General features: G+C 41.5%; 1 protein-coding gene across 1 annotated transcript in view; it reads right to left on the reverse strand.

Moving 5' to 3' along the window:
• Positions 1 to 3,280: 3,280 nt before the first annotated feature.
• The window catches only part of LOC306945000 (sucrase-isomaltase, intestinal-like), a gene marked incomplete at both ends in the record, with an annotated part of 47,410 nt that continues 23,670 nt past the window's right edge, over positions 3,281 to 27,020 (reverse strand). The window contains 12 exons of the mRNA XM_079533681.1: positions 3,281 to 3,378; positions 4,831 to 4,932; positions 5,502 to 5,590; positions 6,379 to 6,509; positions 10,752 to 10,836; positions 13,774 to 13,922; positions 16,527 to 16,643; positions 17,178 to 17,346; positions 20,074 to 20,191; positions 23,134 to 23,218; positions 23,300 to 23,416; positions 23,529 to 23,642. Of these exons, the coding sequence (XP_079389807.1) occupies positions 3,281 to 3,378; positions 4,831 to 4,932; positions 5,502 to 5,590; positions 6,379 to 6,509; positions 10,752 to 10,836; positions 13,774 to 13,922; positions 16,527 to 16,643; positions 17,178 to 17,346; positions 20,074 to 20,191; positions 23,134 to 23,218; positions 23,300 to 23,416; positions 23,529 to 23,642 (1,374 nt within the window). The remainder of the gene's footprint in view (positions 3,379 to 4,830; positions 4,933 to 5,501; positions 5,591 to 6,378; positions 6,510 to 10,751; positions 10,837 to 13,773; positions 13,923 to 16,526; positions 16,644 to 17,177; positions 17,347 to 20,073; positions 20,192 to 23,133; positions 23,219 to 23,299; positions 23,417 to 23,528; positions 23,643 to 27,020) is intronic.

The following is a 27,020-nucleotide window of genomic DNA, read 5'->3' on the forward strand; positions in this document are numbered from 1 at the left end:
AAACTGCTTCTATTTATATACAAAAAACTACGGCTCAATTATGCACTTAAACAATACTTCTAGGCAAATTTGCTTTCTGTAATGCAAAAGCAATACAGTAGAAGCACTACTTCCTACTATCCTCCTTCAAACAATCTTTGTGCTTGTTAGACTATTATGCAGCATGTAATCTCATTAAGCCTGAGAGAAAGCAGCAAATTTGACATTTAGAATTCTTTTTTTTTTTTTTTTTTAATTTCAGGAGTTGTAAGTTTTCATATCTAAACCCAGGCTGCTAATGCTTTTTGGGTTGGTTTGTTTTTTTAGAGAGATTCTCATTTGAGAGGCTTATAGGCAACAGCATTACAATGGCTATACAGGAATGATGGGAGAGGCTTGACTACATCTCTTACAATAGTGAGAAGAATGTATTTAACTTGTCTCGGTTACAGTTTAATTTAAATGTATTAAATTTTGTTCAGGTTGGACTTCTGCTCCAGCAGCCTGGCGACTTTTTTCAGTGGTATTTGAAGTAATCACAAAGTCACAAAGATCACCTTTTGTGCTTTAATCAAATTTTAAATGACACTTCTGTGAGAAGCTTTATACTCTTTCTTAATCATCTTTTTTATGTTCTGCTGTTAGTGAGCAGTTATCATCTGGATCTCTGAGACTGGTGCTTTCGAGCATGTCTCAATGGAGTGTTTTCTTTACCCTGCCACATTTATGTTGCTTTCAGCTTGCTTAGAGGCAGTTTGGCTGTTAAACAATTTCTTCCCTGGAGGTAAGACTGATTACACTTATTTTATGACATTGTCTCTGAAAGTGAGTTTTTTATGATTTTCCATGGCAGAAATTTATTCAGCAATTTTCTTCTTTTACAGATTTCTTCAATAAAATAGATGTTAGAGCCAAGTTCATATAATGAGGATCACTCTTTGATTACAAATAAACTTGAATCATTAGGCCTAATAGGTAGAGTAAAAGATGTAATATCCACAGCTTGTTGCCTCAGCTCTGCACCTTAGAGCAGTGAGACAGTGATCAGCGCTACGCAGTGCCGGGAGTTCTCTAGGCTCAGACCTGAGCACCACATGCATTTCAGCTGTGACACATAACTGGTGACACATAGGGAACAAGTGACCAGAGACAGGGAATTTTACTTGGTGTTGCTCTTTTTCTCTATTCTTCCATGGTAAAGGAAATTGGAACTGTGTGTTAGGGCTGTCCTGCCCATCCCCTGTGCAGCATTTCCTTGCTGGCACTAAAGAAGCAGCACAGTACAAGCAAGCCATGGACACTGACCTGGGTTGCTGAGGCTGGAGAAGTGATTTTTCACTTTCAGACACTGAAACTGTAGCTGCTGTCTCACTGCTGCAACAACTTCCTTAGAAGCTCAAACACGTGGCAGAGGTTTGCCTTTCTTTCCTCTGATGGCAGGGGGGTGCTCATTAGAGCCAGCCACTTTGCATTCACTTATGGATGCCAAGTATTTGTACAAAAGTATCTCCGCCAGCTCTTTTCAGTAACCGATTAATAACTTTGACAGGTTTTCTTATTTTATCAGAATGATGATAACGCCCACAAAACAGGTAACATCTCTCCTAGTTTGTGGAAGTATATCTTCTTTTCATTATTTTTTAGCTTAAAAACATGAGAAAGAGCGTAGCTGTAATAACAAAGATTCACGTTTCCCATAACAACTTTTTCTGTAGCGCCTTTTTTTTCTAAAATTCAGACTGTTGTACTTAATCTCCGCTTATACTTGCAAATGTAGAAGTTGTTGACGGGAAAAGTTGCTACTCATAGACTATTCCCACTTCCCTAAGATTTTTCGTAATTCCTCAGCACAGCTCTTACCCCATTCAGCTCATAGGAGAAGGTATCACTACGGACAGCCCTTCCGTTCACAGCAACGGCATCAGGTCTCAGCTTCAGGCCAAGAATGGTGATTTTGTTGTACTTCAGAGAGTCAGCCCCTTGGTAACCATTTTTAAGTATTTCTGTCTTCAGGTGTCCCTTCAAAAAAAACCACAGAACATTTTAGGACTATCACATCTCTTTGGAGGTGACCTACTTGTGTGCCACTACTGTTGTAGTATCACTTTTGTCAACCAAGGTATGTCTTCCAGTGTAGAGAAAGAAGTCTGAGAACATAAAAGAAAATTTTCACACAGAAGGGTCTTGTGTATCATTGTAAGCTAGCCAGGAAAGAAACAAAATAGCATTTACAGCATTTATTTGGAATCTTCTTGGGCCTGTTTTCCTACTTGTAATCAATACAAATTTGGCTCTTGTACCCATTTACAGGGCACAGTAGCACATGCAAAACCAAAATCCAGATACAGAGATTCAATTAGTGACCTTGAGATTGATTTAATCAACATCAGCAACTGCTTTAAATGATTACCATCTTTCACAAGCATCACTTGCTAGATATTTTGCCTCTATTCTATGTCCTACATCTCCACAGTGCCTGCTAGGAATTTTTGATATACATATTCCAGACCCAAGGACGCTGAAGGAATACGTGTTCAAAGAGCTGTGTTTGTTCTGCTTCTAATTCACTGTATATCGTGTGTTTAGGGATAAACCAAGAGGATGTATGAAGTCATTAAACAAATTCATTTGGATCACCAGTGACATTAATTACCCATACAACAATAAAGAGGTATCATTGCACTTGTTAGGTGACTGAAGTTGTTAAGGAAATAAAGATGAACTACACTGCTCAGAAAATGAAGAATCGCTATGCAATCACAACTTTTTAAAAAGATGCCAAGGAGAAGCCCATGATGGAATATTTTGCATATATTAGCTTTTGTAATTTCAGTGGTGCATGGTGAACGGTTGAGCAAGTCCAGATCTACTCTCCTTCAAGGCCTCGGAGAGACTGAGATGTGGTAATCCAGGAAAATTAGTGACTTTACCCTCCCTAAGCACCTAGCATGATTAAAGCAACTGCCCTGGGTTCAATTTGGAGTTAGGAACCATACTGGTAGCACTCAAAGCCCTGTAAATGTAGAACACAAGCAAGTCCTGGAGCTGAGGCTGGCAGTCAGGACTTTCTCCTGCACTTCTGAGCATCAGTCATGACTTCTTCTCTTGCCATCTTGCTCTAGTGCTATAAAATCTATTCATCATTTATTCAAACATATTTTTTCCTTAAAATTGGACCTGTTTTTAAAAAAGAACTCATGTATTTTTCTAGATCAGTAGTTTTAACACATGAGGCAGCTTGATTCAGGTCACTTGGCCATCATGTGTACCAAAAAGAAAGGTGACGAGTGAGTTAAAGCTTCTACTGCAGCGAGGTAATATGCAAGGGCAGGCGGCTGGAACCATTCTCTAAGGCTTCAGTGCCTGCACTAATCCTGAATTCTCCTTTGGACTTCTTGACTGTTAAATGAAAACATAAAAGAGAGGGTCTACCCCTGCAGCTGTTACCCACAAAACTCTCAGGATCCAGAGTAAATGTTGTCATTATGTGATGTGATGCCTTACCAGTTAATCTCTGAGGGACCAAAACCTTGTGCTTTTCTAAAAGTAGAGGTCATTAAACTATTCATCCCTATTTTTTTTAGGAATATAGAAGTGTGCAACATACAGCAAGATGCTCAAAATGTTTCTCATATTTCTGCAATTTGCTATTTGAGATGGACTTTTTTCTTTATAAACATATAATAAAAAATTGGCATTCGAGATTATTGGAATGCAGATAGGGACTTCAGTTTTGGATTTACAACAGAAGTCAAATATGAGCAATGAGAAATGGAAAAGCCAGTAAATCAACAATCTAATTCACACAGACCAGAATTTAATATAAAACTGGATATTGTTTTTTTCTTTAGCCTCTCTGCAATAAATTATTATACACAGACTACAAAAAGCTGAAGTGATTTTTCTTCTGTTTTGCTGTTGAAAAATCCACCTCCCTTTTCTTTTTTAAGAGGAAAAAGTGCTTTTTCATGGAAAATAAATTAAAAATGTAATTTAAATTCTAAACAAGCAGCTTTACTTCCCAAAAAATACCTCACATACATACAGGACTTCATAACAAATCCCATTGGCTTACTCCTACTTGTTCTTTCTCCCAGAGGAGACACATTCTAAGAGCAATATCATCATAAGTATTTACATGATTTTACTCCTCTGAAGATTTTCTGTAAGACTACTTAGGTGAAAACTGTGCCACAGCGTATGCAAACACTGGAGTTGTAGATGAGATATAATTTGTATAGATTGCTGAAGTAGGTTAAGATTTTCTTCAGTAACTCCCACAACTTGCTGTCATGCATTTAATGAGTTTCCAGTGGGTTCATTTTACAGTACTTTTCTGTGTTGAAGCCCAGGCTGACGGGTTTTTTTATTTAGCTTTCTCAGGATATGCGTGAGAAGCGAACAGTACATGGAAGGCAGTGCTGCCCTGACTCTGAGCTTCACAAAGCATCTACCAGCACTACAGACTGCTGGTGGCTTGCTGAATTACTCCACAGGGTAACCCATGCAACAGAAAATACAAGCTTGGTGTGATCAAAGCTAAAAAATTGATGCCCTCTCCTACCCATAAAATAAAAAAGTGCTGGCAGCAGGAAGGCAAGGAAAACATCCCCCATATACAGAAGATGCAACTCAAGAGAAATATTTGAGCTGAAAAAGTAGATTTTCAAATTCGTATCACACCAGGGATGTTAATGGTGTGTCACTAGGACAGTCAACAAGGCAAACACAAAACTGCAGCCTCATGCCTGTAGCTGTCTGCAAACGAAAACATGAGGTAGGTTACCAGTTTAAAAGGCTGAGCTATAAGGAGAATGCTATTCAGAGGAAAGTTAAATATCAGTGTCTTACTGCGCTGATCAGCAGCTACAAGTATGTAGGTGCTGTGTGCACTGCTACTTACTGCGCTGAATGTATATTTAGCCAAGAAGTAGTTTTCATTTTCAATAGTATCTGTCAAAACATAGAACGAGGAGGATTAATATCAAGAAAGAAAAAAAACCAGAGCAGTTCACTTTAATTGTAGCAAGTGGCTAATGTCTCACAAGGATTACTTGCGGGTTGTTTAATCTCCTCTACTCTTATTGGCAGGTTTGCTGCCTTTTTGAGCACAGCAGCCATTTCCGATGTCGAAACATCAAAGAGGTTGGAACGGACCTCTGGAGATCATCGAGTCCAACCCTCTGCTGAAGCAGGTTCCCTGCAGGAGGCTGCACAGGTAAGCATCCAGGTGGATTTGAATATCTACAGAGAAGGAGACCACAACCTCTCTGGGAAGCTTGTTCCAGTGCTAGATTCCCTTAAGGTAAGGAAGTTCTTCAAGCTCAGGTGGAACTTCCTGGGTCCTCCCTTTATGCAATTTACTGTACCTCAGCCTTCCAGAGTATTCTGCTGCCATCCTGTACGTTCAGCCCCAGAACAGCATCCTGGCTGTGTACAGCAATAGTCACTACTTTTGAACCGCTGGGAAGGCAGCCAAGGGGAGCCCTGTGCAGGCCCTGTTTATGGGAGTTCAAACTCACCGATGGAATCACCGTCATCCCAGAAGAGGGACCCAGAAGCTTCTCCATGCTCATCCAGGGCTATAATGAGCCCAAATGGGTTCAGACGGCTGTAGGCAAACACATAGAAGAGATTTCAGTACAGGCTTCTGTCCACCATCCATTACACATTATTTAACAAAAATTTCTTAACACAACTATCTCTCATTTCAAGGTACAAAAAGGGCCACACAGACAAATAACCTAAAACAGCTCATGATGAAAACTTACCTTGCCTTGTTTAATTGAAGTGCAAAACTACCTACCTTTTGAAGTAATGGGATGGCCAAGTTCCCCTTGTCTCATGGCCTCACATATGACAACTGGGCAGCCTGGGAGGTGGCCAATCACTGAGGCTACCTCTCTGTGAGTTGGCCTGAGTCATACATGGAGCTGCTCCCTCCTCTCCTGCTCCCTTGGCCTCTCAGCATGAATCAGCCCTGAGGCCAGCACGTTAGCATGGGTGTGGGGAAACAATCTTCCTCAATGGAGACTGGAGCATCTCCATCTTGCCAGTGGCATTTGATAAATTCATCCAAGGACAAGAGGTTTGCATTTTCCCCTTGCATATGTTTCCTGTGGATGGCTGACAGCTGGTCAGTATAGCAGCAAGAGGTGCAAAGCTTCTCCCAGTAAAGCTGTAGAGTTTCAGCTGTGCAAGCAATGACGTGAATCACCTCCGGGGTGACTTTAATCCAACAGAGCAAGGAATGGGATAAAAATACCGTGCTTATCAGCTGGGAGGTCATCTAGAAGTTGCACATAGCCTCTTTTCCACATTTTTTTTACTGCCTTTTGGCTGGCTGTAGGTCTGACCCACGGTGCTGTTTCTGAAAACGGACAAGGATAATGACTTTACCTCTTGGTAGTTGTTGAGGCTGGAGCCTGTTCTGGCAGAATATGGCCTCCACGGATGAACAGAGGGATCTTGTTCAGTGGGGCGTAGACAGTAGCATATGTCTTGTGCCAGGTACTTGGTATCTTCTTACCCTAACATAAAAATTGACGCAGTTAAAAAAAAATGCAAAACTGGGCAATAATGTCATCATATATTGCTGGAAAAAAGACCAAAGGATGTATTTTCATCTCAAATACACTGGTTTTTCTCAAATAGAGACAAAAGGAGAATTCAGGAGTGTTATTCCAGTTCCTTTTTTTTTTAACATGAAAGAGAATTTAGCCCCTGCAGTGATGCATATGCATGAAGACACAACCGTCATGAATGAAAGCGTCTTTAAAGATGGTATCATTACACTGTATGCTGTGGAAAGAAAAAAAAAAAAGAAAAACTCATCAAGGCACAAAGCAAAAAGCAAAAGAAGCCTTTGCTTCGTCTTTTTATGCATATGGAAACTGTCACATTTCAATGTAAGGTGAGTGATTCATAATCATTGGGGAATGTAAACTGTAGGTTTTTCTTCTCTTTTAAGGACAAGCCTTTCCTTTTACATTTGAAGATGGAAACTGTAGGCAACTGGGATTAATCCTCTCCATCACTTCTTTCTGTTTTAATCCCTCCAAACCAGGTGTCAGTAGAGTAGGTCACAAGGGGGCTTGGCTCCTGTCAATGGTAATTACAGCTTACGGTTATATCCAGCCTTACTTCTGCACAAGAACTGTGGGTACAGCAAACAGGTGCCAAGTGCTGGGAACTGCACTTTGATAATACATGGGGCATGCCCCACAGGCAGGAGACACTAAGTACATCAGGATGATGTCCCCATGCCATCCCCAACACAGGGAGAACAGTAGCAAGGAGGTCTGAGCAAAATGGTAAAACCCCATGGCACCATGGGCTTATGAAAGTAGAAAAGGGAAAGAGCTGGAGCTGGATGAACACCCTCTGAGGACACCAGCCAAATGCTGCAGATGCCCAGAGCAACTCTAGTTAAAAAATAAGCCCAAATTTCCTTCCAGAATATCTCTGTCCTTCTTGCTGCTCAGGCAGCACAGCCCGGGGTAGCTAGCAGCAGCCTTGTGCTCCTGGGCTCAGGTTTCCAAAGCTCTTACCATCAACCTAACTACTGCTGAGCCCACTGCTGGTTTCATCCTGTGTATTTCAGCAGAGCACAGCTCAGAGCTGAGCCCTTTGGGAACCACAGCACTGGGGTTGGCATTTGAGTGGTCGAGCTGTGCAGGACCTGGAGCTAGAAGGGTTGGCTTCTTCCATGGAGCAGCTCAGTCTGCACCTCCTGGAAGCATCTTCTGGAGGGATCCTCATGATGCTCTGTGAATATGCCTTCTGCCAAGAATGATGCATGTGCAAAACCCCATGCACAAAACTGTTGGCAGCATGTTCTCAGGTTTCTGTCTGTTTTTACACAGGGGAGGATTTGGGTACAATAATTTAAGCATGCAGTGAGGGTGAACAGAAAGAAAAGAAATCTTGACAGTGTCATGAATTTCTAGGCTGTTCTTGAAAAGTCGGTTCTCTGAGTCTTCAGAGCTTTGCAAACCAAAAATAGAAAACAAAACACTACTGAAAGCAGTGCAATTTGTTCTCCCAGCTAGCCTGGTGCCGACTTTTGTGCTCCGGTTTTCTTAAACACAGATGCTGAGGTAAAATTATTGCTGAACATTGCTAAAAGTTATTTTGCTGGAATTGTGACATATTAAGTTCTGTAAAAATGTAGGAAACAGAATTTTAAAAATACTTACTGTGTAGTAGTCAAACCATGTTGCCTCAGGGAAATACACATCCACTGATCTCGCTCCCTGTAATTGTTATAAAATGATTAAGTCTGTCTCTTTTTACATTTCTGATATTACATTAGCTTTATTATATTTGAGCATGGGTAGATGTACACTCAGTCCTCTAATAACATAAAATCTAAGCTATGAAGGTTGAATTATTATCGCAGCAATGGACTGGTGCTGGCTGATCTATAATGCTAAATAGATGACCCTATCCCGTCTGGGGGTTTTTAGTGCATTTCAGTGGGATGAGTCAATATTAGAGGGTTATTTCAGCCTGGAACACAGCTCCATGGCTTGCAGACATAAGATCTGAGCAATGCCAGTGGGCCCTGTGGCAGGCTCTGCAGGGCCCACTGCCTGCAGAACAGGCAGAGAGAAAGGTCTGCAAGTAGGGTGCACAGATGCTTGCTTTGTTTGCAACCATTTAAAGTTGCAGATAAATTATATTAGAGAATGAACTGGTATTTGCACAACTGCCACACTTTATTTGGCAGCATGAATGGTATCGTGTTAATACACAAAATGAAGCCAAAGGCACTTCAAATTAATCACTCTAGGAAAAGTCAGAATCAAAGCATATTTCTTTTTTGGGGCACAAGCTACTCATTTCACAAACAGACTGACTTTGTTTCTTGAATCAGATGCCTGCTTTACAGAGTTATGGTCCTTCCCTGGGAGGATATGAACAGTCAAGGAAAAGAGCAGCGAGATGGCCACTGCTTGCCATAACAGGGATTGTTTTTCGTATTAACCAACAAAAGGATGAAGAAGTGGCTGATTTGTTAATGCATGCAAATCTTGTATTAGAACATGGTAATTGCTAAACTGGGAGAGTGTCCTGTCCTGTGGCCTGCCTCCCTCAGCAGCAGTGCTGGATGTTGAAGGGACAGTGCCTCAGCTCTGCAAGCAGTGTGGGGTAGCATACCCTGTCTGCTCATCAACTGCCAGCTGACAGTATTTGTAAAACACCTTGAAAGACTGAGAGAAATCTCAGTAAAGTCAAGATGCTCCTCTCCCCAGATTTATTCAGCATTGTTACAACAGCTCTGGATATTCTGGCTGGCAGAGGAGTGTTTGATTGCCATCTGACTATTAATTGCCTTAGCGAGGCCCTAAGTAACAACCAGGGTGTAAGGACATTCCCCATTTTCATTGTGATGGCTGTTCCCTATGTCTCAAGGCACAGAGGGAAAGCCACCCATGGTATCCTCTAACAGAAGATGTATCTATCTTCTCCAGGTGTGTGTGCCCTGTTGCAGCCACTGGTGGCTGGTGACACCATGGTGAAGGATCCGCAGGCCGCCTCTGCCCTGCTTGTAGGAACAAGCCCTGGCTGCCACCATACACCCAGCGAGGTGTCATTCCCAAGGCACTGCTTCCCCGTAAGGCCACCAGCACCAGGCCTTCTTTTCTGCTGCAGTCCTCCAAAAACACAAAGAATCACTAATCTAGATTCTCTATCATTTTATGTATCCTTATAATGATCCTTTTCATTTATTTATTTGCAGGAAGCAACCTCTGGCTCATTGCCCTCTTTCTCCACATTATTCATCACCTTGCTGGTCTGAGACCCTGTGAAATCTTCGTGTTAGTCACTAGCTATTAGAAACCTGGGGGAACATGAAGATGAAGGGCTGACAAATGAAGTGCCACAGAGGAGCTGGAATGAAGGAACTAGAGTTGCAATTTAAATTCACAAAGGTGCAAGGGTTATATTTAAAAAATGTACCAAGCAATGGCTTGCTTATGTGTTTGATCATCAGCATCAGGTAGGAAATGTCTCAGATATTCTGGCAACATACTGATCACAAACTGCTCCAGGATACATCACATGAAGGTGCTTGCCCTGCTCAGCTACACACTGCTGGCACTCCTGTCAGGCTGCACCCTGCTAGCAGCCATCAGCAGGCAAGGAGAGGAGCCCACCCTTGCTTCAGCTGAGCAATGAGAGCAAACCCACCTGCAGCTCTGTTCTGGGGTCCAGGTCAGCAGCTACTCCCCAGCCCCAACATGTGGCCAGCACAGCCATAGGAAAATGCTGGGTTTTTGAAATCTGCTATACCAGCAGCTGACATTGTCATCATTTTGTAATGATTGTGTTTGCATGTGGTTCTGGGTAACACCTAAATTGGCGCTTGAAATGCTGCAGTTCCCAAACACAGTGGGCACAAAGTGAAAACAAAACCAATTTGCTTTAGTGCCTCTGTGTTTCTCCCTCACCCAGCAATTATTGCTGTGTGTGCCCTTGGAGGGAGCTGCCAGCACAGATGTAGGAGCATGAGGGACAGTGTCCTGCCCGTTTACACCTGCATAGTGCCCAGCAGCAGGGAAATGCTGTGCCCTAAACTGCATCCTCCCACTTCCAGCGCCAGGCATCCCTACATTACTTGGGCTTGTCTTGAAATGCTTTCTGCAAGCTGACAGAGCAAGGAAGAAATGGATAGATATGAGGAAACATTCCCTGAATGTCATGGAATGCCCTAAGCAGATTTCTTTTATACTTGTGTGATGGCATTTTTAAATTATGGTACTTGCCTCTTGAAGAACAGGAGCAACCATAAATGCAGGTCCCCAAAGGAAGGCAGTATCTATCCCATGAGTCTGCTGATCAGAGGTAAATCTGGTGTCAAAAGAGAGACACACATTGTTAAATCACATTTTTATTGAACTTGCAACATGTCTCAGCATTACTGTCTGCCACAAGAAATCTGCTTCCTTAATGTTGGAGCAGCACTGTGTCCACTTCTGGGACTGGTAGGATGCAATGCATGGCTGCAGCTGGCACACTGCACAGGGGAAGGCTGGCTTTGGGTTTGTGGAAGCCACAGACCAGGACCAAGAAGAGGGAGAAAAGAAGAGGCAGAACATTGTGCTCTAGGATCTAATGCATTTGGAAAAAAAAGCTTGGATTCTGCTAGGACAAGAACCCAGGGGCACACACTGGCACACAGAGGTGCCACCTGAACACCAGGAAGAACTTGTGTGCTGTGCGGGTGGCTGAGCTCTGGCACAGCTGCCCAGAGAATGTGGATCTCCTCCTGAGAGGTGCTCAGGAGTCTCCTGGACTTCAGGTTCCTGAAATGCAATATGTTCGTTTTTCTGTCCTCTCAACAGCTTCTCAGTGCTTTTAGTTTCACTGTAATAAAATTAGAATATTGTTTCAATGCATTATGTTGTGGGAGGTTTCAGGGGAAAATCTGATCAAGAAATACTGGCAGCAGGGAAGCCAATCATCTTACTTGAGCTTGGGAAGAAGCATCTCAACATCTCACTAAGCACTGCTTCCTTTTGCAATTACAGCAACCACAAATTCAGCAAACAAATGAATTCTCCCATTTTGAAAATACAAGCCATTAAGCGCAGCGTGTTCGTGATCTATGAAAGATGCTGCATTCCATCTCCATGCTTCCCACGGTTAGATAGCAGCCTCTCTGCTGTTTTACTTCCCCCCTGGTAGGCTATTAAGCAGAGCTTTCCCCTCCAGGAGCACAGTAATGGATTATTACCCCCAGGTCTTTTTGGACAGCCAAGCTGCCAACATCTCTGGTTCACCAAATGAAAGCCTCTGCAGGAGACACTTAAAACATACACAGGAATCTACTGGGATTCTGTTCCTGTTTGTTGTTTGAAATGAACACCTAAATGTTTGAAATGAAATGAAAAATCTGAAATGACCGCATGAAATAGGTATTGCTTGGAGACTCTGCCTGGCCAGAGTTGTTTTCATGGTGAGGGCTGTGAATAACAGCTTCACCTGAAGAGCTAGTACAGTTTCTTAGTTGTCCTCTGTTTGTTACAAGAAACAGAAAGATTTGATGTAAAATTCCATCATCTGAACCTCAAAAATTCTGTTTCAGTTCTGTCTCTACAGCTCACATTTCTCCTTTTATTAGCATCTCAGTTACTTTCTCTGCTTGCACAGACACTCTAAACCAAGGAGCCTTAATAAGAAATAGTAAGAAATCCTTACTAAGTAACAACAGCAATCACAGCTAAGTAATAACAGTAAGAAATATTTTTAAGCAATTTCAGGTTCCAGCTATGGCAATATCAGCAAGTGATATGGCCACTAGGATGGTACCTGGGTAGTCAGTCTGTGCTGATCTCCTGATCTCTGCATTCCCTTCCTGCATTTTAGAGGTTTTACTTCCAGTAAAAACCTCAGTCTGGTACCACAGCTAAATATCAGTTAATGGTGGGAGTGCATCTTCTGGCATAGTCTCACTCAACAGGAGTTTCAGCTGGTGCCTCTGAGGCTGTTCTACAATTGAAATAAAAGCAAATTCAGTAATTCCGATGAGCCCAAGTAGAGTACAGATAAAATACACGGGGAATGGACAGATGGGCGGCCTTAACATCACTGAAGTCATGCAGTATTAGCAGAGATTAGCTAATATAATTCCCAAAGTAACTTGGTCATTCTCAATATTCACGTAAATCTGATTAACCAAAAATACTGTTAAAATGAGTCCTTGAAAGAGCATAAAACCCACGTAAGACAGGAGTCCCCATCAAACTGCTCTCAGATGTTACTCTCTTCAGTAATGTAGCAGGCTGAAAAGGGGGAAGGATACTGCCTTTAAAACCAATCAGTTAGCCATTACATTGAGTAGGCAAAATAGATTTTGTGTATTATCATTCTGTATTAGTATGTTCTGCACTTTAGAGTAATCTCAGTTTAATTTGCAAAGATGCCTTACCCTTTAACGAAAATGTTTTTAACCTAAAGGGAAAAGGAACATTAAACAGACCAGGACATAACCTGCACTGATAAGACTGAACTGTAGCAGAGCTCTGGGCAGTAGCCTTTCCCATGCATTATTTGCACTCCTTTTGCTCACAACTTTGCGTAACACATTCTGAAAAAGAAAATTTACCAAAGGAAGGTAGAAAATAAATTAAGGGTGCCAAGAGGGAAACTAGACCTCACTTTCTTCCAAAAAGAAAAAAGAAGACCTGTTCCAAAAACTGAGGTTGCATTTTCTGAGATTTTTTTCAGCATGTGTTTACTAATCTTCTCTGTGCACCTGCTTCTACACTTGAATGTTTCTATCTCTGTTTTCCTGTGCCGTTTGTGGAAACAGATGTAGGTATCACACATAGCATGCAGATGCAAGTGAGAAATTGGAGAATGAAAATACCGTGGATGACTGGAAAATGGAGCCTTCTCTCCATGAGGCTTTTCTGATATTCTGTGCCAGAACACAGATGTTATGGATTCGATTCAAGTGCAGAAAATATAGGTATTTGACCCCTAACTTTAAAAGAGAGGGCTGCATATTTGCCTAAAACTAGAACCTTCTTACTATTTCACTAAGGTCTTTTTTCAGTAGAAACAAATATAAGCAGTATTTTAATATGCATATCCGTCACATATGTTAGAAGTTCTTTTTGTTGCATATATTTAGATTAGATTTCCCTTTAAAATTGTTCTTTTTAAGAGAGAGCATGCAATGATCTTGCCATCACTATTACCAGGCAGGAGCCAATTTGGTTATACACAGAAGCTCAACTACTGTGAGTAAAATGGGATAAAGACAAGAGACTCCAAACTTACTCATGCATCAGTGACCGTACCACTGTGTTGCCATGGACGTGAGACTCAAAGAACAAGGTGTAGAGGTATGGCAGCAGGGAGTATCTGATCCGGAGCGCAGCTCGAGCTATCTTGGCAAACTCTGCTCCAAAAACTGCTGGGTCTTGAGCCTGTGAAGGAAAAGCTTTGATTTGCAGTGTGCGTTATAAAAATGGATGCAAATTCAACAGAGAAACCTGCATGCATCCAAAGGGAAGCTGTTGCTGGTTTTATCCTATGAAAGTGAATATTTGTATAAGCAAAAGTGATGATTTGCAAATGGGAAGAGTGTGTTAAGAACTACAAGTCCTCTGTCCTCTGGTACGGAGAAAGAGAAACAGAGGAAAAAGAGAAGGCAGACAGCCTGCAAACAAAGGCAAAACCATAATTATTTTATAAACATTTTTTGTACAAGGATGAAAAGTGGAAATAAATTCATGCCTTTGCAAAAGCTAATGGGAATGACCAAAGTTGCTGGGTGCAATGGGGAAAAATCTTCTCCAAACACACAAATCTCAGCTTCAGTTCTCCTCCTGTGCCCATTGCTTTGGGTGCCCCATGCAGGGAGATGCTCTCTGGAGCAAGAGGAGCGTGCATGCTGGATCCCACCATCAGGTGGACATTTTGGATCTATTTAAAAGCCAAAGTGTCCATCCACTGCCACTTGACATGGAGCACACAGCCCATGGCAGTGCTAGCGCCAGGAAGACCTGCATCTCCTCCAATCCCCTTGTCTTAACTTCACCAGCCCTAAATTGGGCTTACCAATAAGGCATTAAGCTCCCTTCTGCCTGCACAAAATTCCCCCATGAGATTCAGTTTTCTCATCCAAATCTCAGAGCATATAACGCATTCCAAGGATAATGGAACAAAAGAGGAACAGAAGTACTGGAGCGTTTTATACTATCCAGTACTTTGCAGTCAAGAAAAGTACTAACTAAACCATTTGAAATGCCCAGTGGGATAGGCAAAGTGGATGTTTATGGTTTTATTTTGACATTTAACTTAATGCTAACTAAATTCAATATTTAAGTTAAATTTCTCCATTACTACATCTATATTGGAATAATCTTTCCTGTGCCACTGAGCTCTGGAGCACCTGTCTACTTCTTCGAAACTTGCACTGTATTTTTGCTGTTGTAAGTCTAACACTGTATGAACATTGCCAAAGTTCAGGAAAAAAAAAAAGATTTCTGAGGTGGTGCTGAGTCACCAAAACACCATGTTCATTTCTGTCAGAGAACACGATGTTTTAAATGGCTTTAAGTGGTCCAATAAAACCCAGTGTATCCTCTGACCCTTCTGTCATTAGGTCACAGCCGAGTCGCAGCTCTCCTCACTTTTCCTATTAAATTGCCTATTAAGTCTTGAGAATGTTAATAACATTCACTCACCTGGGTCACATCCCAGTTTGCATGCCCGAAGGGACAAGTGAACCTGCACAGATAAGGGGCCTCTAATTTTAGTAAACAACGGTAAATAGAAAATAGTTATCTGTAACAGCACCTAAAGCCCCACAGCCACTCGTTCTCCTAGAGAGAAATACCAGCACATCTCAGGAATTATTGCAGATGACAGGTGCATGGGAACTGCCAGGTCACGGCCTGAACCAGTGGTTGAGCACCAGGTGAGAGGCACAACTAACCCAGGCAGCTATCCCTCCTCACTCTCATTTAGGAGATAGCAGCATCTCTGGATAGAGATTACGCTCTTCTTGAGCTGTCACAGCTAATCAGGAAGGATGAGCTACTTCTTCTTTGTCATCTTCCCTGATTCCACAGTGCTTATACCCCAGCAGAAGGCACTGCTATTGCCTTCTGTTGTTCCACAACAGAGTAAGTTCTGATTCTCTTACGCTGTAAGAGCATAAGAGCACTGTAAGTTATTGTTCCTGCTTTGCCCTTTTTCTGGATGGACATCATACTTTCATGCAGAAGAGGTCTTTGTGGGGGTTATAAACATTACAACATTTTGATGACAGGACTGTGAAGAAAACTTAAGGTTAGCTCATAATCTTAACCCCAATAATGCACAGTCCAGTTTACAGAAGAAAAAAGTAATAAAATGGCAGTTACTGAACTAGCACAATATTTCCATCAAAGCTGCATGTAACACAGTGTGCTTATGAAGACAGCAAGACTTGCAAATTGTTCGTAGTCAGAAACAAGATGATACTTATATCTGAGACAAGACTTGAAAGGACTTTATGATAAGTTGAAGCCACAGCTCGGGTCTGAGGCTGCATTATTTCATGCCAGCTATGAGCTCCTTGGCTGACAGCACTGACACCTGACCTTGGAACTTCTAACTCTTTGTCTGAAACTTGTTTTTAAACAGCAAGTTTCGGTATAAGGACCTCTCTCCCCTTCTTTTCAGTAACTCCTATTAAACTTGTACAAGCACTGAAACAAAAACTGACGTCAGCAAGTGAGGAAAAGAAGTGTGGACACTCAGCAGCTCTGAAATAAAAGCTGGGCTGTAGTAGGTGAAAGATGAAAAGAATAAAATCTTACCTCTACAGGGTTAGATACTATATATTTTCTCAGAATTCCTGACTAATCTTTACATTACGGATAGGAAAAACTTACTTCGCTTCCTCTTGTCAGTGCAGCACTCCTTATTTCCCAGTTAAGCTCACCCATGAATGACAGGTTAATTTCTGAGAAAGTAATACAAATCATCTTTGTCGATATCGTAATCATAGACCGCGGCTCTGCATAACTTTATTTACTTACAGCATTTCCCTCTGCATTGTGGTTTCTGGAAAATGGGTAGAAGGAGCCAAGCTGCGTCCAGCGCAAACAGAGCTCGTAGGTTGTGTTGGAGGCAAACCCACAGATGTCGGCACCAACCTGAAGAGAAAATATAATTGTGTCAGTGTTTGTGACTGTGGTGGCTGAGGCCCAAAATGAGAACCCAGAGGATTCTTAATAAAAATAATGTGTTGGAAGGAGATGCTGAATTCTGATGACTGTGTGAGAATGGTGCGGGATATGATGACACAAATTTTGCTGGGAATGAGATTTCACTGACTCCTATATCCTACATATCACTGTGGAAGATCTGAAATATTTCAGTAATTATACAAATCCTCCAGCCCAGCTTGCAGAGTCAGAAACCTACAGAGGCAAGTCAATGATAAAACACTTCACGGAGGTCTATTTGGGGTGGCACACGGTGATTTAATCTGAAGCTGGCAGTGCTATTTTTGTTTCTGTTTAAGCAGCCAAGATTGATGACATTTAGCTTTCCCTAATCTGCAGTTCCTTACGCCGTGCAGGCTGATACTGCTGGCCATCTCAAGCAGCTTATTTTAGAAAACATTTGAGTTGATTTAAAGTGATACTGGGACGAGGCAGCAATTGCTCGTAGGATTTCAGACTCACAAAGGGGATGCCAAAGAGGTTGAACTCCAGCATGCCGATGATGGAGTAGTGCATGTCCTTCCACTGAGAGTTGTTGTCACCCAGCCAGTGACCAGCGTACTTCCCGCTGCCGACGAAGGTAGAGCGACTCAGGACAAACGCCCGCTTCCCAGTTGCCTGCTGGACAACACTATGGCAGAATGCAACAAGGTCATTAAAAATAAGAGAGGCAACCAAAAACAGTCATGTGATCAGCATGAGCTTTCCAGCACAATTTTATTGGAGATGGTGTTATTCTTGAAACTTTTATTACTCTGATGTGAGTCATGTGAAAGTGTGTCTCCAAAACTGTAAACAATGAAAAGTTCTACTCAATGGCCAAAGTAAACAATTAAAATCTATCTCATCCATGAAACACTTTGTGTCAGATATGCCTAGGCTTCCTAAAAAATATTTTGCATTTCAATTATTCTCAATATTGTCTCAAAGTGAAAATTTAAAACAAAATTATTTCTATATTAACTCATTTTATTTAATGTCCTACCATTTCTTAAGAAGTAATATATATATTTTTTTTTTCAATATAAGATTTATTTAGAGATTTGTATTGGCAAATAAAGTCCTAATATTCTGGACTTAAAAGTTAGGAGGAAAAAGAAAGAAATGTCACCAAACCAACATTTAAAATCAACACAGAAAGCAAACACATAATCTTTCAAAATGTCATCCCTTTCTTGTCCCCTGATTTCCTTCATCATTTGATTTATGAGATTTCATTACAGAATTGGTGCCAGAATGAATTTTTCCTTGCCTTTTAAAAGTTATTTTGCTCACCATCAGAGGATGAATAAAGTGCAATATGCCTTATTTAACAAACCTATTAAACTGTTGATCAATATAGGATAATCTCTGTATGGAATTAGATACTGTAACACTACAAATTGCCAAAACTCAGGTTCAATTCTGCTGTATTAGAAATTTGGGAATCAAAACTCCTTAGATTATCTGGGAAATCCCAGCCTGAAATATTAACCATGCTGCTTACCATCCACCTCCTTCTCACTTTGCTTAATGAGATCTGTGCAAGAGCTTTCACCCATGCTTGTAATGGCCAACATTTCACTTTGTTTCTGTAGTGCTTCAGAGGCTTTAAAATCTATCATTTGCTTCCATAGGAAAAAAAAACCAATAATATACAAAACCACACCAAACTCAACAGTTTCCATATAGGCTTACAAATATGATGCTTATGGGCTGTGCAGAGCAGGAGACCCAATTCTTGGCCAAGAAGGACCTGCTTGGTTTGTGTTGTACAGCCACCACCAAGCTCAATGACTGTATTTTTGAGCACTGCGGGGGGCAGGAATCTCTTTTTCCTGAACCTTTTTAAGGTTGTCCTGCATACAAGTGCTCTGCTTTGTCTCTACAGTATGAATTTGGCTCTGCTTGCAAAAGTAGGTGCTAATGAGAGTAATATTGGATCGATGCAACTATGATCCAGATCTGCGCAAACAGTTTGCAACACGTAATTTATTGGATAATTTTCAGTCTATCATGAATCATTGCCAAAGTGATTCTAATGTTCTCAAATACATTTGTGGACTGAAATTATTTACAGAATATTATGTGTGAATAGCTCTTGGCCCTAAGCTATGCACGGGATGGTCGTAGCTAATTTGTTGTATACAAATTCAAGCCATCTGACTGCATACGTGGGTAAGATGACACATTTCCTATTCTCTGGCTTCATTAGCATAATTCTTTGAATTGTTTTATATATGATTATGAATTTGTCATTTATTTCAGCCAATATCCTACAGCTGATGCTGGTATGCTAAATATTCATGGCTTCCTCCACTCCTGAAGGAAGTTTGGCTGAATAAAATAAGCAGCACAGGAACACGTAATATTCACCATCTTGGAGGAGGCTGAAAGACAACCCTGGTGGGGGCTCCTGCAAGGGGAGCACCTTTGAGCAGATTGGGATGCTGGGCTGCATGGCCAGTGAGAGTAATGGCTGAGAGATTCCTGCTCTGCTCAGTGAAGCTGGGCTGCACAGGAGCCAGCAGATTGCTTCTGGCTTTTTCCCAGAGCTTTCCTTCCTCGAGGCTTGGCACAGATCTGCAAGTGCATCAACACCTTAAATAGGCTCACTTAGCCACCTCCCCTGGATGCCTCCACAGTACAATTGGTACAAATGTGTGCTAAGTGCTAAAATAAACCAGTGCAAGGACCCCTGCTTTGGCACTTACACTGTGTCATTAAACATATCCATGTCTAAGTTCTCTGCTGGAAAAAGCGTGATTTGTCCCTTTGATTTAATCAGTCAGTTTCCATGTCACTCCAGCCTGGCAGCTGCAGAGTCTGACTGTGCAAGCCCATTTTACGTGCTTCCCTGTTGCAAAGGGACAGCTTTACAGTAGCCTATTACCACTCTGCTGCAATGCAGCTCAGCCATGTCCCCACAGAGCTCCAGGCAAAATGCAAAATGCTGCCTGCCAAGATCAGAGGCGGCTCCAACAGCAGCAGGGAAGTTGAGTATGGATCCTTCACCAGCAGCCATGGAAGCTCCTTTGCTTGGGCCACTGTAGCGAAGCTGTTCCCTGTTGCTGCTCTGGCACGGGAACAGCTCTAACACTGGATGGATAACAGCTCTAACACTGGATATCTTGCTCTCCTTGCAGGAAATAAACAGTCAAAGAGCTAATTCTGATTTTAGCTGAGAAAAGTAAAAGTGGAAAAGATTCTGCTTCCTCTGACAAGAGTCTCTTTTCTTGAAATACTTAATGACAAATAGCAATGTGAAACCTGTAGCTGCTTCTTATCAGGTACCATTACAGATTTCCTAGGTAACGGCAGCTGCTTTTAAAATGTCTCACCATCACCTGAAACCCACTTGTAGAAATAGAGAACTCACTGGAAAGTTGGAGCAGTCTGTGACCAGCCAAAGAGAGAGTGCGTGTTGTAATGCTCCCCCAGGTAAGTCCTGGAGTCGGGACACAGAGTCTTCTGAGACAGGGAGTGATCAGTAATGCCTGAGAAGGACACAAAACATTGCATGTCACAGTTCAGATCTCTTTGTATTTCTACACTTTTAGGAGTGAAAATGTCAAGGGACTTGGTAAGAGGAAAGGCTGAAGAACTGCAGGATCTGCACCAATTGGAGGCCAGCAAATAGCTGCAGGCACAAGTGTCCTGACAGTATGGTGTAACCCCTGCTAACGAGGTTCAAATTCTATGTCCAGTAATTCAGAATGTTTGTACGGGCATCATGTACTCAGTAATAAACAGAGAGAAAACTTCTGCATTGCTAAGTTAAGAATATATATATGTATATATTCTTTACATAGTTACAGATTTTCCAGAATAGCAAGGAAAAAAAATAGCTAAAAAATCAAAATCATCACAGAAATTTAGATGCTAAGGGAACTTGTGCGTTCACATGAAATTATGACATCCAGGTTTGGATTAGTGCTCAACTGCACATATAGGTAGGCAGCATGACCCTGCTCTACTGTGGCAAAATTCATGTCTCTTTTCCCCCCTGAAGACTTAGGAGGCAGCAGGACTGATGGAACAGCCCCAGGTAGCTCGCGAGCAGGAAGCAGGGATGTCAGGGCTATAAAAGGGAGGGAATAGCATGAGATGCAGCAGTCCAGTCCTTGGGAGGCCATCTGCTATGGCTTGATGCTCTGCACAGAAGAGAGCAAGGACAGATTAAAATGGATGTATTCACAGGCGGATGGGTTATACAGTAACTCTCCATCAGCAGATCACAGGCAGTGGAGGCAGCAGCAGCTTTTTGCCTTCAATAATAGTCAGGGGCAGCCCTGACCTTGCTGGCACAGCTCCAATCCAGCTGAGCCAAAGGGAAGAAATATGAATTGGCTGCACAGATGCTGCCTGGTCTTTGATCCCACATTAAGGAGATGCTGGCAAGACTCATTTGGTGTGGAAATGTGATTCTCATCCTCTGCAGGTAGCCTCCCTGAAAATGCCATATGCAATTCAGCAGGAATTGGGCAGGTCAGACATTTGGGTTATACAGTGGATTTATTTTTAGAGATGGAGTTGCTAGTGTTACAAAATCCTCTACCCCCCAAATAAATAAAAAAGAGGCTGACAAATAGACCTCCTTTGTTTGCTTAAGTGAGTGCAAGCATTATTGTAAATATCTATCAATGAGCAGGAAACTTCAATGCCAAATCACACTTCACTGTACGTTTGCAGTTCTTTACTACAAAGTGCATTTCTCTGCATCTGAAACCCCGTTAGCCTGTCTGCTCTGCTGGGCCACCAATGCTGGAATCCTCCTCTTTGGATCTTTAGACAAAAAGGCTCCAGTGTGGCTGATCTGCATCAGAAATACTTTAATTTGTAGGTAATTTCCAAGAAATCTTATCTGGAACAGCATTAAAGAATACACTGATGTTCTGGGAAAAGTTACACTTAATGCCCCAGTGACACCCAGTTATGAACCCTGTAAAACGAGGTGGGATATGAAAGCAAATGCTGCCACGTAATATCATAACCTTCTGTTTCATTCCTATTCTGAATACTTTTCATTCTGCTTCAGTAATAGATTGCACGTGAATCTCCACTGTAAAGTGTTTTATAGAAAATTGATTTGAAGGACTTCTGCTTTTTAGAAGGTCAAACCATGGGTCCAGGTGATTGTGGTTATGATATGGGAAAGGAAACAGACGGCTGCCTTTCCAAACACCTGAGACACTGAGAGTGGGACTGCTGCAGGCTCAGGTGCCCGCAACAACAGTGAGCTCCAAAAGCCCTGCATAGGGAGATCTTAACTTCTTGTTGGACTGAGCTGCCCAGGCCCCATCACCGTACACCTGCTTCAGACAGAGGTGCAGACAACTGTGGGCACACACAGTGTTGGCAAAAAGTGGAAGACAATAAGAAACACTTAAATATTGATAGGAAACATCGGGTAACAGCTCTCCCACACTTTGGAATAAATTCCTCAGACTTCTGTCTGCAGAACGAAGGCCAACACTGTGAACTGCAAAAAGAAGGAAGTGCATTTGCACAAGAGAAGTTGATCAAGACCCACAGTGCTGAAATATGGCCGTTACAACAAAATGGCCCCCAAAAGGGAACAAACATCTAAATCGTATTTTAAAGTTCTGCTCCTGGTTTCAATAATTTACTATGTTTTTATTATTTTATGTCATGCTTTTGTTATATTTAAGTTTCTCTTGTACACTGAGTGAAGAGAAATGAGCTTTAATAAATAAAAGGAAGAATTCACATGACATTACAACAGCCTGAAGAAGAAAAAAGGACATTTCCAGTATTTCATTGTCAATACATCATTTATGTCCCAGTTTCCTGTTGTACTTCAGCCTTGATCAGGCAGCAGAGCTTTCTTAGGGAAACATTGGCTGGATTCAAGCGAGGAGCACTGTCACTAATTATAAACACTCAGGGCTTCCAGGGGGAGAATGAGCATGCCATTGTTTCAGCTATGGAAGAGGTGTTCCCCCTCTTAACAGAGTCCCATAGGCCTGGGCATTTTAAAATTTAATTTTAGCCTATAGATCTTGTCTAATAAAGGACTGATTTTTTTTTTTTTTTTTTCCTGGAAGAAAAAATAATTAAGCTATCAGGGATATGCAACCTTTTCTGTCATGAGTTGTAGAAAAGCCAGGGACTGCCCAGCCCTGGGTCCCACAGCATTTGTGGCAAGACAGGGTGGTTACTCCTTCCATAAATCTCCATCTGAGTCTACAGTTATTTTGCCCTTTCTATGGAGAAGAACTGTTGTTCAGAGAATGTCAGGGAAGGCCAGACTCTGTTGCGAAGCTGCTCTGGTGACCAAAGAAGGTATTTTTGATACTATGCTAAAGCTGAGCCAATTGTGTCCTGAAGGAATCTGTAGTACTGCTCTTGGCAAAAGAGAAGAAAGAAAATTTTCCTAAGAGTTTATGAAAGAGATTTGCAAAAAAGCTTTACTCACTAGGAATGTAAGGAGGATTATTGATATCATTAGCAGCACATCCAGGAAGTTGGCCTGTTAAGTCATTGGATGGTTCATTCATATCCTTTAACAAAAAGAGTAAGACATGTCAAAAGCCATGTTTTCTGTTTGGAAAAGAAGGGAAGGCAAATATGATCAGACTTACAATCCAGATCCCATCGTAGTCAAGGACATCCTTAAACTCCAGACACAACTGGGTCCACCATTCCACTGTTCTGGGGTTGGTGTAGTCAGGAAACACTGAGTATCCAGGAGGCAAGGACTAGAGTACATAGGTACAAATGTGCAGATACTTTTTCATTTCTGCTATGCATCTTCTTTAACACTTTGAAGCAATAGTAGATTCAGCACATAAGAGAATTTAGTAGACTGACCTTTCCGATAGCAGGAGTTACGCCATCGGAGTTGTTTATCCAGACTCCCATTTCCTGTCCGAGGTCATATGGCCTGTAAGTACCTGGTTCTTCATCCTTGCTTATAAACGGATCCTGAAAACAGTGGTTACACTTGATTTATCTCAGAGACAATGATTACTTTCTCTACTTCTATATTTCAGAACAATTTGATGTTATTAATACACACTGCAAAAATGTTGGAAGAAAACAGCGTTAAAATTTAGTAAGAGTAGAGAGCACGTAATACTTTAGAAAAAGTCATTAAAGAGTTGCTGGTATTTCTTGTGTAAGACCAAATTTAAGTGAAATTAATGAGCACCTTCACGTTTATTTTTACGAAACTATATTCAACAAATTTTGAAGAGGCACCAAATTTTATTTTCCTCCCTTCTGAGGTCACAAAACTTGGCATCTCTGGATTCCCTCCAAGAAAACTCCCATATCAGCTTATCCAACTTCAACATCTTAACTTTGGAACACCTAGAATATCTCAAAGAACTTGAAGTTGGGACACATCCAACCTTGTTAGACATTTCTTCAGACCCAGTGTCAACTGTGGTTGTTTTATGTCAACCCGGTGCAAAATAGCCCAAGTCCTCTACATCAAGTGGCCAAACTTCTCGGTTCCCAACAGGTGTGAAATCACCAGCAGCTTACATCCTGCAGATCATGCCTTCTGCCACCATCATGGCCCAAGAGTAATCACCAACTCCCACTGCTGCCCGTTACAGAGACACGGCCAGTTTCTCTGCCCCAGGATGGCCATCTATGGCCATCTAGCTCATTGAAAGGAGGCCTGAATTGTGCCTGGGTAGGATGGTGGCCCGCCATACCAGTAAGTAATAATAGTAGGAATACTCTGAGATGCCTGTGAAGAACTCTGCTCAGCAGCCAAGTGGGAATAAAAGGAGGTTAGTGTGCTTAGCAGAATGCCCCTAATTGGGAGCAGCTATCTGCTTTGTATTATTTAGAATGAAGGAAGTTTGCAGCCATTTTAGAAGGGAATTCTTCCCTTTTCTCTTAGGAAATGTTATCCCCTCAAGCTCTGCTTAAGGCAAAAAAAACTTTCAGTTACTACACACAAGAGGTAGAAATGCAACTGAAACAATCCTTCCTTGAGCAATAATACAAAGGAATTTTAATTAAAAAGTTATTGGAGTTTAAATACAAAACTGAAGGACAAAGAATATATGATCTCAAATGGTAATATCCTTTAAGGGCATGCTTTCAAATTCATTTTAGTGCCTAAATTAATTGCCTGATTTACTTGTACGCCCTACAACAGCTGTAGCCTGGTGAGGAAATTGTACTCTTCCATGTGTCAAAAACAAAAGCCCCTGCTAAACCCTCACCTTAACTGCAAAATAAAGTTCAGCTTTAACTACGTAGCTCCAACATCACTTCCATAATTAAAGAGTGTAAATGTCTATAGTGTTTTTAACTTATTGAATAGTTCCGTTCTGGAAAAGAGAAAACTGTCCATCTGCAGTAATTATCTTATTATTGTGGAAAATATGGCTCTCAAGAGACTTGAAGGCTGGAAGAAATCAGCTTAATTAGCTACTCCTAATCCAAACTTCTGGTATCCTTCAGCTGAAAGGTTATTCCTGTGCATAAATCTAATATATTATGCAGGTTTATCTATGTCCTAAAGAGAAATAAACTCTCCCAGTCCTAGTTTTGCATTCCATTGGTTGTTTATGGGAGAAGGAAGTTCATATCTGTTAAATCTTCCCTAACTCATCTTTTATCAGCTCTTAAAGAGGAGATGCTGAACAACCATGAGCAACCTCTGACTGGCTGCTCTGAAACCTGTGGGTCCTGGGTCCCCTAGCACTTACCGAGACCAGCACAATTTCACCTATAACCTCAAATATAGATTTTAACTCACATCCATAAAAACTCATTTCTGGAAATTTTAGCCTCTACAGCTCATGGAGCTAGATTTTAAAATGTTAAAGCTATTAAGTCTTGTTTTGAATCATAATCATGTTTGCACTGACTTCTTTTCTAAAAAAAGAAGAAATTCTCAGTCATGTCATCTCTAGCTGTTTTCGTTTTTCAGTGTTTTAATGGAAGGTATGCAAGGTATTGAATTAGAGCTCCTCTTCAGTAATAATGTTTATAATTTTCCATTCTAATATTTTTTTTTACTTTCAGAACTCTTCTTTGTTTCTAAACAATACATTTGTTCTGACTCAGAATAAGTCACAGCTGAAGTATGCACCTTATTCAGCACAGTAATGATGACAAAATACTGACACTCCTGCAAAATCTCCCTTACGTGGAGGTTGCTTCTCAAAGACAGCAGGAGAGAGAATTGCTGAGGGGCCGCACTGCTACCAGAGTGACCATAGACATAGAGAGCTCTCAGCATTGAATGAAATGGAACTTGGCTTCTGGATGGTGAGGCACCGGCTGCACACCAAATAGAGATGTGCAGAATCCATTCACAGCCCTTTCACTGGAGATTTTGCATGACATGAAGTGACAACAATCAGAGCACATCTCCTGAAATCAACGTGAGGTAGCCAACAGCCTGCTGCACTTGGGCAACTTACCCATTACTGTCACTACTCAAGGGGATCTAAACAGAAGATAATTCTTTCTGTATCAGACTGGATTATACTCATCTTGATTGAGGTTAGAATGGCTCTCATTTGGGAACAAAACTTTTCATATTGTTCCAGCTCCTGACTCAACTTATGGGAATGACGGAAATCACTAACAAAAATAACAGCCAAAATTTTGCAGAAATAGTAGCAGTTGTATATAATAAAGGAGAGGTAGAAAATGTCACTAGCAGTGTAACCTGTACTTCCCAGGAGATTTTCAGAAATGGACAGCAAACTGGATCTTGCCTATGTTTTTTCTCACAAGCGTATCTAAAGAGATGGAGCACAACACAGTCCTTGTTTACAGGTTAGTGGAGAGGGGGAAGGGGGACCTCTTAGTATTCACATGGGCTTATTGCATAATTGAAGAATGGTTACTATATTCCTTGCATCTGCCTAACTACTGAGTTTAGATTTATACAGCAACAGCTACTTGCCCTGCTCCAGCAAGTTCAGGAAGTGCTTTGAAAGCGTGGTTGAAGCTCGCAAGTAAGAAGAAAATGTACCTCACCCATTATAATGTGACTTCACCCTTGTAGCTTCCTACACAGCAGAAAGTGCAGAACAATTGGAGACATCCTAACTTTGATGAGAAAGGTGTGATTACCACGTATTTACCAAAGGGTAAGAGTGCGTACAGGAAGAGCTACCCCAAACTCAGTGCTTTACTCTTTATTCATGTCTCATAAACTAAAGATAACTCAATAAATAAGCAGGTAGTGTTTAAATGTTAGACCTGCAAGAGGCTAAGTGATCTTTAGAGAGGTGTTGAAAGATGGAGGGAGTGCAAACTGCAAAGCAATTGGAAAGAGCACTCATTCCTGTCTGTGTATGTGCTCAAGTTCAGATGGGTTAG

The sequence above is a fragment of the Tetrao urogallus genome (genome assembly GCF_951394365.1).
Source record: "Tetrao urogallus genome assembly, chromosome: 1".
NCBI classification, from domain to species: Eukaryota; Metazoa; Chordata; class Aves; order Galliformes; family Phasianidae; genus Tetrao; species Tetrao urogallus.